The following is a 15,221-nucleotide window of genomic DNA, read 5'->3' on the forward strand; positions in this document are numbered from 1 at the left end:
TAATTAATACTCAAGAAAAACATTTGCTGCAACCAAATGGAGCAAAACAAAAAAAAAAGAAGAAAGAAACAACATCTTCCACATGCCGATGTCATCAGTTTTGCCGCCTGATTAAAGCAGCTCTAGTTGTACGCATATAATAAAGTAAAAAAAAAAAAAGCTAGGAAATTGATCTTAAAAAGTATCATCAATTATGTTAAATAAGCTTATTCTAACACAGTTAAACATACATCTTAAAAGATGTTCTTGCAGCTCAGTGAGGCTGTACTTGGGCACAACAGTGCTTTGATCTAATGCTAACGTCAGCATGCTAACATGCACACACAGGCAACATTATGCAGCCGTATACCACCTTATTAACATGCAAACATTTGCTCATTAAGACAATCAGGTGAGGTTTCTCATGTTTCTACCAACATGAAAGGAAAAGTGAGGGGATCTCTGTGCAAAATTCCATCGCAAAGCATTCAATGTTTGAGATATTTGGCCACAATTAAAGAAAGACTTGATGCTGCCACAGTGAAAAGTGTCAGCTTCTGTGTTTCGAGAATAAATGTAGCATCGTTCATCAAGAAGACACTGTTCCCTGAATCCAGATGATTTACATGGACAGGTACGCCATCTGTTGTTTTCCTTCCGCCTTTGTCAACCACTTGATAAACCTTATTTGAAAGAAAAAAAAAGCAATTCCCATAATTATTGCTAGAAGTTTGTTATCATTTCAGCGAGACAGGACCAGAGAGCAGCAGACCGATAGAAGAGATAATTACAATCGCATACTAATTAACTCAATAACTACTCCCAAGAAGGTGTGATCAGTGCTTCCCTTGAGAACATTTTGCTGTGTGTGGGGAAAAAAAAAAAACAAGACTGGAGTGGAGCATCTGCAGGGAAAGCAAACAAGCATCTTTCTGTGGAGGAAAAAGGAATGACGGTAGCCAAAGTGACTACTTAGTGAAGCCACCAGAGAGCATGAAATGCGGCCAATCAGAGGCAATTATGTGACGCGAGCCAACAGCTTGACTCCCAGCGTAACTAAAAATCTAATCCGTCTATCAGAGATAACGCCGAACACATCAACAATCGTGTCTGCATAAGAACCGCAGCAGGCCATCCAGCGATATTAAAGCTCCCTTTCCAAAAGCCTGGGTGGAAAAGTGAAGAGTAGGAAATGTAAATAGATACAAGCCTGAGGGAATCCGTGGGAGCACAACCCACATAACGATCTGTCTGTTTAATAGCGTGTGGGAGAGGAAGAGTAAGGGATGGAGAGAAATGTTCTCTTTATCTCTTCATTAATAGTCACAGAAAAGGGATTTATGGGTGTTCGGCATCTGTCATTAACTGGCCAATTTAAGAGGGGCTTAAAAAAAAAAAAGAGCGGGATATGTACACTGCGTTGTATTTCTTGGGCGCATGTAAAAAGGGAATTTGGTCCGCCAATTCAGCTCGCCATTATATTTTCTCCCAGGCTGAGTATTTCATTTGCAGATGAATAGAGGCCAAAATCAGGCTTAATGGAACGCTACGGCGCTTATATAAACGTACATTTTAATATAAACCTCAACTGTGCGTCTCTCTTCTAGATTAAACGCTCGAATTTACACTCAAAGTACAGTCGGCCGTTTGAAAGGATTAGCCCTAACCTTGACCGACGTTTCTTTGTGTGCCTCTTTCAGAACTTCCACAATTTTCTCAACATTTCTGACGCCGCTCCCGACGGAGACACAGAAGTGGTGATTCAATACGCCATGACACCAATTAGTGGGGTAAATAATGGCGCGGCCAACAGAAGCATTCCCACTGCGGCTTCCCCACCTCACTGATCTCCCTGGTCTGTCTCTTATCAAAGCGGCTTTTTTTCACAGCCTGGAATTTAAGATCAAAGGGCAGCACTAACTCATCAATGCCTTTACCTCTTCCCCACAGCAACGGATAAAGTGCTCAATAACCAGCACGCATTACCATCAGCCTGTCTGCCCCGACGCCACACCACCCACCGGCAGAGGAGGGGAAAAAAAAAAACAGAAACAGCAAATCTAGTCTTGTCCACAGTCATTTTCCTGAGCAGCCAGCGTGAAGCCAGGGCGGTTCAGGAAGATCCCGGCAACCCAGAAAGTCAGTACCGAGCCTGTCTGCTTTCTCATCTTGCTTGCCAAGGTGACAATCTTTTATTTTAGATGAAACCACCCCGTCTGTTTGACCGGGAGTGTGAACGTCCACTGGCACGAGCGACAAAAACGTTATCGCTCAGGAGTCGGCGAGCAGCGGCAGGAAGGAGGTGCACCGGCTGTAGAGATGCTGTCGAGCCCTCGGGCTGAAACAGCACTCCGCAGCGCGAGCAGAGATAGCTTATCTGTGAGTGGCCAAAGGTGATCGAAAGCAGTGTGTGGGCAACAACACTCCGACTGGGCTGCTGATCACTTGCTAGGGCATCCACAACCAACATCAATCCATTCAGCGAGTAAACTAAGAGAATGATTAATGTTTTTTCTCGTTTTTTATGAAAGACCAGATGAGTCATGCGCTAAAAGAATCACGAGATAAAGATTTTCACATCACACCACAGCGGTGCTTTGCAGGCAGCGGCTCCTGCCTACAGCTCCCAAATAATAAGAGAAACCAATCTCACCCGTGCAGCTCCTTGAGAGAAACCGAGATCTTGAGGTTGTGCCCGAGCACATGGAGGGCGGTGAGGATGTCGGCCCATTGCACCATCTCACCCAGAGGGCCTCCCTTCAGCACCTTAGGACTGAACACATCCCCAGACTCCTCAGTCAGAAAGCCTACGTGGACAAGAATCTGAAAGCAGACGGACAAAGAGAAGAGCCAAGGAGAGAGTAGACCGAAGTGAGTAAATGCAGCGTATGTGGTTTTGTTAAAGTGTTTCAGCTGTAAAAAAAAAAAAAAAAAAGAAAAAAAAAAAAAAAAGATTTTTCCCTCAGTTTTTGACTTTTCAATTGAAAAAATCTCAATGACAGAGTTTGTGAGAGTTGCTTCAATGTTGAATAAATTCAGATGTTCCCAGCACTGCAGCTTTGTTTCGGGTCACGTTTTGCATATTAAAAAAAAAAAAAAAAAAAAAGGTTTTTCCTTCAGTTTTTGACTTTTCAATTGTAAAAATCTCAATGACAGAGTTTGTGAGAGTTGCTTCAATGTTGAATAAATTCAGATGTTTGGAACGGATCAGCGATGCCACGTTTCGTACAGAACTGAGCATCTAACAAATGTGAAACAAAATCAGACTGACAGCACATTCGCAACTCCCAGAAAGTACAATCAACTGTGCATTAAGTTGAAATGAAAATTGACCTGTGGAGGGCTAATTGATATGCAGAACGATACACGAGCAGTTTAATTGCTGATGGGGAAGGATAGAATTCCCAGGCTGTTAAATAAGTAATGAAATTAGATTTTTCAACAGATGGCGGCATTTAATTTTTTTTTATTATTATTATTTTTTTATATTCCTCGATTACACTTGTCCTGAAAAACCTTTTTACAAGACAAGCCTATTCATCTACAAGTACACACATATCTGCACTTATCTAAATGGAGCTGTTTCAATTTGCATATTTGTTTAACATCTCCTGAACTGCTGACACAAAATTGTTGAAAATGAGCCACACATGTCAGAAATCGGTGCGACGACAACTGGCCGGGCAAAAATGTGAGTTTGGTGTGAGGAAGAGAAGGAAAAGTTGTGCACACATGTTGAAAAGGTGAAGACTGGAGAAGTAAAAAGTCCCCGTAATTGTCATGCTGTAACTTTATCATCACAATTTCATTACTAGCAGAAAGGAAAACAGGTTCTTTGAAGAAAAAGGCTCATTTTCCTCCCAGCAGCTGCTAAGTTGAGCTCAGGTCTTCGTACCGTTGCGGTCTGTTCCCCCCTTCAAACTGTTTTCCTTCCCTCCTGTTAAAATGATGTTTCCTATAGTGTCCCTGCGTCTCTATTTCTGTTTTCTCAACAGCACTCTGCGTTTCAGCGACGGAAGCCAAGGCTGCAGGCTCTGGTTAATGGACAGTAACCATTACTGTCAAACACCCCATTACAGTAAACACAGCCCCCTCCCCAGTGGGGATGAAGCAGGCATTTGGGGTGAACGTAATGCTATTAACAGAACAGACTAAGATTTATTTAGCCGAAAAGTGGCCGATGAAAGAAGCTCAGAGAACGGACTGCCAGGAGACTGTCAGCTCATTTACAAAGACCAAAAACTCTACAAATTAATTTCCTTCATTCCGCACGTTTCATTAAAGTGGAGAATTAAACCTCTTTTCTAGCTAAGCAGTGATTTGAAAGGAGCCGTCTGCATATTGTGAATAAAAACCGAGATCCATGACACAATAACAGCACAATGAGAAGCAAAATCTACATATGACTCTGTGCTCTATTAATATAAATGTGCTGTAGCGTCATGTACACGGCGTGCATGTGAATGTGTAATAGATGAATGGAGCTTCGGGCGAAAGAAACATGGAACCTCCTTTTGCATTTCTAATTAACTGTATGTAAATGATGCGGTTACAGTATGTTTCTCCATGCAGTGCAGGTGTGTTGAGAAGACAATATGTTCTCATTACAATGCTCCTGGTGACATAAGAATTAAACAAGAATGTAAAAAAGAGGGAATAAAAGATGACGTAGGAAAACAAACAGGAAAAAAATCAGGTATTCTAAAGCAAGAGTAAAGCGAACAGTGCTGTGTGCATCTCCAAAGAAATGACCAGAATCGATCGCATTAGTGTTAATATTGGATTTTATAAAGAGCAGAGTTTATTTTTCTGTTTTGTTCTGCAGGTGATGTTGATGTATTTCATGTCTGAAGTTGCTCATCATATGTATTATCTCTCCCAACAACTGTACTGTTTAAAACCAGGTTATCTTTACTGCCGTGTTCTGGACCAGAAAAAAAAAAAAGAAAAATTTTAAAAAGCAGCCTAAGGCACAGGAGTCTGCCGGGACCCCACAGGGCTGCAACGGAAGTTTCAACATCACTGCGTCATCAATGCATGAAATAAGCGCAGGAATACCTTTGTAACCCAAATGTAAGTGCAGCTGGAGATGGCTCTGTGCATCCTGTGGGTGTTCTGCATGTATTTTCATAGGATTGCTGACAAAAATCTAATATGTAATTGCAAAATTGCCCACCTTACAGACCTCATTAACATGTCCATATGGTGTTTTGTTATATGCTAGAAGGCAGAACATGAGCAGTCAATACCACGGCGAGCTGCAGTGCATCTATAGCGGTCTTAGAAAGTATTAATGAAGCACCAATCATGTTAACTTGAAAGGAGTGGTGATGTAGAGCTACATCTGAGCCACTTTTTAAAGATAGTAGGAGATTATTTTCATGGGAAAACAACTTCATATACCTCAAAAATGCAACTCTAAGGGGGTACATCAACAACTGGAGAGGGCTGCGTGCAAAATATTCTCAGGGTTAATTTATTAGAAGCTCTGCAATCTTGCAAAGGTTTAATACATATAAGCCTGGAAAGATCTAATGTCACTGCTTTTTCATCAGACATCTGTTCCAGCAGGCAAAGCTCTTTGACACTTGGTGGAAATGTCCCCCGTAAATGTCAGTGGTGAAAGTGCACTAAAGCATATCAATGCCTGCCAGGAGTTACTCTCCGTCATTATCTGCTTACGCCTGTTGCTCAGCATAGTGCGATTCACACCAAGCAGCCAAAGATAAAAGAAAAAAACATTGGTGCAACAAGAATGTCACGGCTGTTCTGGTAGCTTAGTAGCCTGGCATGTGGGCACCGAGGAACTGCGGCTTTCTCATAAATGTTAGATCCAAAACATTTTGTGTTCAGAGATGTAGAAAAATAAAAAATAAAAAAATAATTTTAACACCAAACCAGATGGTTTTACCAAAAATTAGGAGCTGAGAAATATGTTTCCAGAGTTACAGACAAAGGGAAAAAAGGAGCATCTGCTACTTGGTTTTAAAAAAAAAAACACCTAATACAGATTCTTCACCTGCAGTATGTTGCAACCACAACACTTTGAAAAGATGAAGCGCGCACAAGCGTACAAAAACTCCCCATATTCACCCTTTTTTGCTCTCTCCAGTGGCTACGGAGCTTGTCATCCAGGCGGCGGGCGGCAGAAGCCCACTGCGCTGCCAGCCTGCGAATGCGTCTCTTCATGAAGCTCAGAGACTCTTTCCCGGTGCCCACTTGTTCCAGCAGAGTCCCGATGTCAGACTGGAAGACAGCCTGGATGACAAGAGCATAGAAAATCAGCAGAGAACCTCTGAAATGTGTGTTTCAGTGAGATAATCTGAAGATCGGTGCAGAGATTCTAAAACAGAAAATACTCAAGAAGAGGCTGAGATTTCTAATTTGAAGCAGAAGCACTAGAAAAAACTAAATCTGTTTTCTGCAAGTTGACATATTTTCATTGGTGGTGGTGGTGGTGGTGGTGGTTTGGACTGTACGGAGCACCGACAGCCTGTCATATCTTGTTATCTGCTCGCACCCTGGGGCGAGGCCTCTGAGACAGGTCGCCTGAGGGATTCTTGGATTTTCCTCACATATACAGTCTTCTCTCATTTTGCTTCTCCTCCCTTGCCCACTCTAATCAAACCGTCACAGCGCCAGTACGCGATTATTAACCCGTGGAGAAACCACACAGAGGCCGCTCAAACCATCTCTCTCGAACAAAAGACGCCAAATTCTCTCGAGGACTAAATCAATATGCACGGCCGTACTGTACCCCTCACAATGCAGGTGGATTACTGCTCTCAAGAGAAACTTGTGTACGCCGCGGAAAGATGCAGAGTGGCGAAGGGGAGCTCTCGGATTAGTCCTCGTGAATACAGGCTGGCAATTAGAGCAGAAGGCAGAGCCGCGGAAAGCATTCACGTCAGGGCCCATCATGCCGGCTGTACGTTACTCTGGGGAGAAAGCGGGGCGAGCGGCGGGTGTAGACCTCGCGCAGTGATTGTAAGCTCGTGTGTTGATGCCAAAAATAAATAAATAACAAACAAGGCAGGGAAGCAAACAGCAATGAAAATGGGGAGTGACAGCTAGCACCCTGTGAGGGATAATGTACAGCTGGGGATTCGGAGTCATCAGCAACAACGGTCAGGAAATCCCTTGAACTTCAAAGCAATGTGTGGCATCAGCCAGGGACTGTATATGAAATATGGACGTAGCCTCTGGGGATCTGAACAGCTGAAGTGCCTCTATCCTTCATTCTTTCTAACAGCCAGCCAGGGATGATGCCCCTGGCTGCAAAAAGAAGTCAGCTTATATGGAAGTTTATGAGAAAAGGGCCCTACTTCTAACTTGATTTGTTACCACGGTAAACGTTTTCTTAATGAGTTTATGGTCTCAACTGGAAGTTTTGAGTCTCATCTAATATGATACGATGCTTATTTTGTAAACTATGGTTCCATTCAGAGTAAGATAGAAGATAAAGAAGGATGTGATTGAGGGCGGGGCTACCTTGTGATTGACAGGTTTCTACTCTATCGATCAAGGTTGGAAAAAAAAAAAGAAGCTACCTAAATTTCAAATTCAAGGATTTAAAACATAAGTTAAAAAAAAAAAAAACAGTGGGTGACGTAACAGTCGCAACATCCAATGTTCATGTCACTCGAACTTTCCAATAATCTCTAGAATCTACATGGGTGTCATATTTGCCCCTTAATGCAGTAGCAGTGAGGTTGCTCATTTTCATCTATTTTTTAAAAGAAGATCTGCTAAAAAAAAAAAAAAGGATTTAACATTCTGTCTATTAATTTTACAGCTGCTTTTGGCTGTCTCATTACAGATCAGAACAGTCAAATCTATTTTCAAATTCACAGCTAAACCGAGGCGCAGACAAACAAACAACAAAATAATTAATGCAGCTGAATCATTTGATTAATGTAGAAGACGACCATTAAGTAAACATTAAAAACGAATTATGGATAATGACCTATTTTAGTCATACCACAGGGAATTCAGAAAAGGAGTGCTCATTATTAATTTTGTTTTGGGGTATTTTTTTAAGCCTACAGGTGGAACAGGTTAAACATTTTTAGTGACAAATGAGAGGTTCAATGCCAAAGTGGGCCAAACCACCAAAAATCCAAAGTTGAGTTTAGGTACAGTGAGGTCAAATAACATCTTAAACAACCACCACCGGGCATCTATTTCTACTCCATGGTTCTTGAAAGTATTTCTAGTTCCTTATGATGTAAACTCTTCAGTGCTGTTTAGCAAGACAAACCTTGAATCAGTTTTTTTTTCCTCAAAAAGTAGAAAATGTGGTATGGCCCGCTTTGGCACTCAGCAACAGGAAAGGCAAAATTAAAACCTATATCATCAAGGAGTAGCTGTTTCTATCTGGACAGTGTTGAAGCATCTTTGGATGCATCCTCCAACAACCATGATTTTTTTATTTTTTTTTTAGGAACACAAAAGTTTGACCCCATTTTTCTCTAAAACTAGTAAATGTGATTTGACATACTTTGGAAATAACCACCTCTAATGTATCAAGGTTGTCCAATCAATCTTCCTACATACATCTTGTAATTAAGACTCCTACAAACATTCAGCTTTTCCAGACTGTAGTTCCTGCTCATAATAACTCCTCTGGCCCCCGTCTCCAGCTCTGGACCCCCAACCAGCTCAGCTTCGGTTCCCACACTTTGGACTTTTCTGCCGGGCTCAGCTGAGGTTTAACGCCTGCAGTGCACAGACAGTCACCGGCCCGGTTCTTCAACATTCAATCATCCACTCTGCCCCGCTCTTCCACAGCTCAATATCCCTTCCCCTTCAAGCCTGCGATAAATATTTATCTTTTATCACACTCCAGTGTCCTTGCTTCTCCACCTCTATCAAATCTAGTTGCTCAGGCTCGTGATAAGTTAGCCTGCTTATCAAAAGAAGTCTACACAATAGGCGCTGTATTATTCAGCAATTTCTAGAAAGAGTAAAAAATGAGCCCTTTTGTGGTCTGAGGTTTAAAATATGATTTCTTTTCTCCTTTTGCATCCCACACCCCACATGATTAATCAACTCGGTTAAGGAAAGACCCTGAATTGATAGATGTAGGAGGTTTTATTTTACATGCGTTTGAAAATCCAAAGGAGATAATATTGATGTTATACAGTCTACAGTCTTAACATTCCACTCAGTTTTTTTTTTTCCATTTTCATAAATTTTCTTCCCAATTTGGTCAGAGATCATTTCAGATTTCTACCACAGTCCTTGTCACAGCTCAGAGACTGACACCTCTCCTGGCATTTGGAGAGTGCACATTACCACCTCGCTAGACATCGACTGGTTCGTTTCGCCTGCCAGGAAAGATTTTAACCCAGAAAGCGCCACAGTTTCTCTCCTGATCTACTCCTCCATCGCAAGAGCATGAAAACAAACTAGCAAGATTCTCTAGTTTTGCAATAAGGTCACGGCTCCCCTGTGAGACTCCCACAGGAGGAAAGGTAACAGCCGCTTCTTTGTGTTTGTGCTTTCCAGGGATTGGATTAATGTCCTCTGCAGCGGTGGGCAAATGTTTTGACTCTCCATCGCTCTGTTTCCCTCTGCTCTGGTCCTGTTTCTCCCCTTCAGTTAACTGTGTTATGGTGGCTTTAACAATGAATAACGGAAATATTCTGTTACCTGTTTCTTGGGGGGAGGTCTCAAGGTGGGTGTTGCGGTCTGGTTCCTCCAGGGGAGCGGGGGGCAGAACCACTCCACCTCGCTCAGGTAGATGAGGAAGGAGCAGTCGGACCCATCGACACCGTAATAGGCATAGCAAGGGTCCGATGTCCAGCGAGCTCGCATCCACTGGAAGACAAAGACCAAGTTCAATTTTCAGTTCAATTCAGTTTTACTTATATAGTGCAATTTACAACATATGTCATCTCATGGTGCTTAATGTACGAAGGTGAAGCCCTTGTGAATTTGAACAGAGAACCCAACAATCCAAAGTTGCCTTTAGACTTCATCTGAGCAAGCGGTCGGCAACAGTGAGAAGGAACCAAAAAAAAACCCAGATAGGAAGGAGGGAAAAAAAACCCTCTGACCTAGTTCATTGCTGGTGCTAGTGCCAGTGCTTAGTTGGTTCAAATGTCACACCTCCTAGGAACCTGTTTGCTTTGTACTGGCACAGAGCCAAGCTTGAGCCACGTCATTGAATCGCTGTCAAACGTCAATACGTCACTGCATACGTAGCCTTTTACCGAACAACGCACACGCCATATGGAAGTCCACACAGGACTCCAGACTAACTTTTTTTTAACAGTATGACCAACTTTCTCATTTGGTCACATTTCCCACCTTGTCACAGACAGAACATATCAGTTGTTGAACATTTTCTTATCGATAGACAATACAACTTGTTCTCTGAACGCCCCACATTGCAGGCTGTGGTAGCTGCTGTTGGTGGCTGTGGTGCTGGGATAGGTGTGCGACTAAAACTTACTTTAACAGGAGTAAACTAGGGCGTTCTAATGTCAGATTTGTCCAAGACCATGATTTTTTTCTCATGTTTTTTTGTTTTGAGCGGAAAAAAGAGTGCATGTAGACGCGCTCTGTATTTTACGAGAGGACCACATTTTTAGCGTAAATACCGCAGTACACCAAAGTTATGGAAGCACTGTTTTACACCCCTTGGGTGCTACTGGGGGGCTGCAGGGTGGCGCAGTTGGTAGCACTGTTGCCTCGCAGCAAGAAGGTTGCCGGTTCGCGTCCCGTTGGGGGCACCGGAATCTTTCTGCGTGGAGTTTGCATGTTCTCCCCTTGCAGTGTGGGTTCTCTCCGGGTTCTCTGGCTTCCTCCCACACAGTCCAAAAACATGTTGAGGTTAATTGGTGATTCTAAATTGTCCGCAGGTGTGAATGTGAGTGTGCTTGGTTGTCTGTCTCTAAGTGTAGCTCTGCGATGGACTGGTGACCTGTCCTGGACAGGGTGTCCCCTGCCTTCGCCCTAAGTCGGCTGGGATAGGCTCCAGCCCCCCCGCGACGCTAGTGAGGATTAAGCGGTGTATAGATGATGGATGGATAATGGATGGGTGCTACTGGTGGGACACCGTTGTAACGGATTTCAGCACGCAACAGTTCTGTGTGTCCCGGGAGTCATTCCAATACATCTGCGATTGGACCAGGGACGGCGAAAAACGACACAAATTACCGCTTGTGTGTCCAGTTCTGTGTTTCTATTGGTCTCGCTGGTCACAATAACCCCGCCCCCAGCCCCTGATGTACTTGGTTCTTAGCTCTGGCCCAGCAAAGAGTTGGTGCTTGCTAAGGACCAGTTTTGAGAGCCTGGAGCCGGTGCTTAGGTGGTGGAAACGCAAAGAACTGGTGCTAAGTCAGGCTTTGGCTCCGCATTAGCACTGGAACCAGCTCGGTGGAAAAGGGGTATGACAGAACCAGGTTCAAGGAAGGCGGCCATCTGCCTCAGCCAGTTGAGGTGAGAGTGGGGATGGTGGGGGTGGGGGATAGCAGGAGGAGTTGGGGTGGGGATGGTAGGATAGCAGATGGAGAGCAGCAATACAAACAGAACAATAAATACATTTTTGGTCTTTTCTAACGACTGCCGCAGCATTATTTACTTTCACATTTTGACTTCATGTTCCACTTTGATGCCACTTCCAAGTTTAATGAGTCTAATGGCTCCTTTAAGGCAGGATTCTGCACTCTGAGAAACTGCTGCGTGAACTTTGTGAACAGGAATTTCTTTATTGCCTTCTCGAAGAAAATGCCAGCAGACTGATTTTGTTTTTAAAGTTCAGGGCACCAACATTTTTCCTGTGCTCCGCTCTGTTTTTCTGAGGCAGGTTGCAGTTATTGAAGTGAACCAAACTCCATCCCGGGCAACATGTCCCGCTCTCTTTTGTGGAGAGATAATGCATGATTCATTTTACTCCCGCGAGGTAGGATGTCTTCTGTTTTCTGCTGACAGAACCTCAGCTGTCTTTTGTTCAAAATATCCCCAGACTATGAAGTTATCCTGGAGCAGAAAACCTGTACAGACCACAGAAACTAGGACTGTCTTGAACCTGTACATATTCTATATTTATTCAGATTTTATTTATTTATACTTTACCAGAAAAAAAGTTGTGTTGACATTAAGAATCTATTTAAAACAGTGTCTTGTCAGAGAAGTTATTAAATAAGGATTACCTAAAGATTAAAAGTGCATTAGAGTATCATAAAAACAAAAAAATATAAATCACAAGTAGCACGGGCAACTAATTTACAGCAAACAGTGCAACATACAGTACTTAGACACCCTTTACTCCATTCCAGGACAAGTTCCTGTACTTTTTAAATGACACTGATCCATAGATATGAAGGAAGCAGACCGGGAACAGCTTAATAAACAGTAGCACACCAGTGATCGAGTCTACAACTGAACAAGGCAGACCATGAAACTTGGCCATATAACATGCAATGGTGAGCAAGAGATTTAGGACTGGTAATAAACCTCAGCTCTACGTGTCTGTCTTGCGATGCTTACAAGCATTGTGCATGTAAGGGCGTCGCTATAGTCCAGCACTGGAATAAAAGTGGTGTCATCGAGACCTTAAAAGATAGAAAAGACTTGATTCTGAAATATAAACCTAATTTCAAACTACCATAATTTCCGGACTGTAAGCCGCAACTTTTTTCACATGCTTTGAACACTGCGGCTTAAACAATGATGCGGCTAATTTATGGATTTTTACGATTTTTAGAAATTTGCCTCGAGACGAAAGTGACATTGAGAGCAACAACGACAGAGAGACTGAGGAAGTGTGTGACGAAGTACTTCTAAGGCTGTTCAATTCCAACACTGAGGAAGACAACTTTCGTGGTTTTAGTGCGCAGGAGGAAGATGAAGACAGTGATCAATGACTTTTCTTGGTAGGCTGCTGGAGTTTTTATTTTCTCAATCAGCCGTGTTACAGGCACTGCTCTGAAAAAAGCATTTACGGTATGGATTTGTGTACGTTACCGGTACGCATTTAATTAAAAGTTAAAAAAATCTTTCTGTGTAAATATCTCATGTTACAACGTGGACACCTGCGGCTTATAGACAAGTGCAGCCTATACATGTACAATTTTCTTTTTCTTTTGTTGTGTATAAATATATTATACAATGTGTGAAGTATAGTCCTTAAGGTTTAAAATATAAAAGAAGTTATATATATGCACATAATCATGAAACGTCTCCTTTTGGAGAAGTGGCTTGGGTCTTTTCCTTATATGGTTTTACAGGACTAGCAACAGATGGAGAAAAAGAAGTCCACACAAGGATGCAACTACTCAGTGTGATGAAGATGGGCCCTAATCAATTGTTTTGCGAAATGACCATGCATCATATGACTTTGCAGTATAAAGAGGGGTCAGAGGGAAAGGGAAGTGGTCTTGCTCTGTCTGATGCTAGGGAGAGTTTGATCCAGAGCTCTGTAATGCAATATTCAATGTGTGATTAAATTGATTGACTGAGACCGAGCTGAATCTTATCTCATCTTTAGAAACGAACACGCAGAGAAAGTTTCTCCAACACTTTCTAAAGTTAGCTTATATTCAGCTGCACGCAATAGTCCGAAAATTGCAGTAGGTTTGTTGTGTTGTTGTCATTTTTTAACCAATTACTGGATGTGAGAGTCATCGAACACAGCTCCTAGATATTTACATTGGTAGTGACAAAAGTAGATACAACTTGTGACACATGGATTGTTGAGTGGCTTTGATTTTGTGCTTAGAGTACATTTATTATTTTGTCTTTTGTCTCATGTCTTTCTGTACATATAATACCTCTGTATACATGTGTGGGAGACGCCGTAACTACAGAAATCTATTGAACAAACAGTGCATGTTTGCAGACATGTTACTAAAAAGCGCCCCTTGGACAAGCTGTAATTCTGCTCATAATATATGCTTCTTTTCTTTGGTTCCTGCTGGTGTTATGTCACTAAACCTGTTTTAATACAGTGTGTGCTTACAAAGCTGTATTTTCTTCATAACTCTTCCCTTTGCTGCCAGCTCGAATAATTTGTTGCTCTGAGAAACCAGCTCTCCACGAGGAGCCTTTAAAAACAGTCTCTTATCTTATTATACAAAATATATGTTGCACTTGCACCAAGGTGAGTCACCAGCAGACGACAAAGGGATGGCTGTTTCTGTGTGTGGGATAGTTCGTACTTCAGTGAGATATGAAGACTTACATCCATCTTGCTGGGACAGTCCGGATAGCGGGGATCTTTGGGAATCTCACACTGTCCAAAGGCGCCGTCCCGAACTGGAGGAAAGGGAAAATGCAGCGTATTTATCAAAGCCTAAACACGCTCACAAAAGGCCACACTCATCAGACAGCAGTATTAATCACCGAAAAAAACAAACCGACTCGATTACTGGACTTTTTTTCACATGGACGCGAAAGTCAAACACAAGGAGGAAGGTTAGATAAACATGCTGAGAAGGTACATCCAAGACATCTGCTGTTTTTACATCTTAGGTCAGCGCTAACTGCATTTATTTTGCATTTCCGTCATAAATACCGTTTTAATTTATTTATTATCTCGAAACTCTGTCAGTACACCAGATAGTACAATACATATAACCTAGCATCACAAAACCCAACTCCATAAAATTGATATACATGTAGGTATGAATGGAATTATCACCAGCTCTGCACCTCCCAAATGGTCTTAAGACTGTGTGCTTATTACTGGTCTGCAGTCTTTACTCTGCTTCCCCTGAGCATCAAATCTGTTTGTATTTTGCATTACACTATATATCCTCCAGCCTTCGGGCTGAACAGAGAATAAATTAGAGAGTACAGCAAGATAACAAGCTCCTATAAAAGCTTGGTTTCCCCCACTGAACGGCCACATCTCTGTTCCAGCCCACTCACTGGATTTACTATAGATAGACTGCATTAGTGTGATTCATAAAAATCATAATCTTCCCCCTTTTTCTTGCTTCCCTTCTCCTCTCTTCACATCTCCTTCTGTTGCTCAACTGACTCTCTGTCTTTCTCTCTCCTTCCTTGTCTTTCTCTGCCTCTCCTCTCCTTTTCCCTTCTTTTCTTCTTCCCGACACCAGTAAAGCCTAATTAACGGAGCGGTTGCAGCTCCTCCAGCAGCATCCTGCCGAGCGTCGGAGAGCACAATCACAGACAAATAATTGCAAGCCATTCCGTCTGATTAGCATGATAACGGCAGACCTCTCACGATGAAAAGTGCCACTGCCTGCCACCGTCAAAAAAAAAAACTC

At 42.5% G+C, this 15,221-nt stretch overlaps 1 protein-coding gene across 2 annotated transcripts in view; it reads right to left on the reverse strand.

Moving 5' to 3' along the window:
- Nucleotides 1–15,221, reverse strand: part of mgat5b (alpha-1,6-mannosylglycoprotein 6-beta-N-acetylglucosaminyltransferase B) — a 70,660-nt gene that overhangs the window by 32,124 nt on the left and 23,315 nt on the right. For both annotated transcript variants that reach the window (XM_008305604.1, XM_008305595.1), the window contains exons 5-8: nucleotides 14,171–14,244; nucleotides 9,634–9,801; nucleotides 6,073–6,237; nucleotides 2,633–2,802 (exon numbers count right to left, since the gene is read on the reverse strand). In XM_008305604.1, coding sequence (XP_008303826.1) covers nucleotides 2,633–2,802; nucleotides 6,073–6,237; nucleotides 9,634–9,801; nucleotides 14,171–14,244 — 577 coding nt within the window. The remainder of the gene's footprint in view (nucleotides 1–2,632; nucleotides 2,803–6,072; nucleotides 6,238–9,633; nucleotides 9,802–14,170; nucleotides 14,245–15,221) is intronic.

The sequence above is a fragment of the Stegastes partitus genome, unplaced genomic scaffold (genome assembly GCF_000690725.1).
Source record: "Stegastes partitus isolate 25-593 unplaced genomic scaffold, Stegastes_partitus-1.0.2 Scaffold43, whole genome shotgun sequence".
In the NCBI taxonomy this organism is placed as follows: Eukaryota; Metazoa; Chordata; class Actinopteri; family Pomacentridae; genus Stegastes; species Stegastes partitus.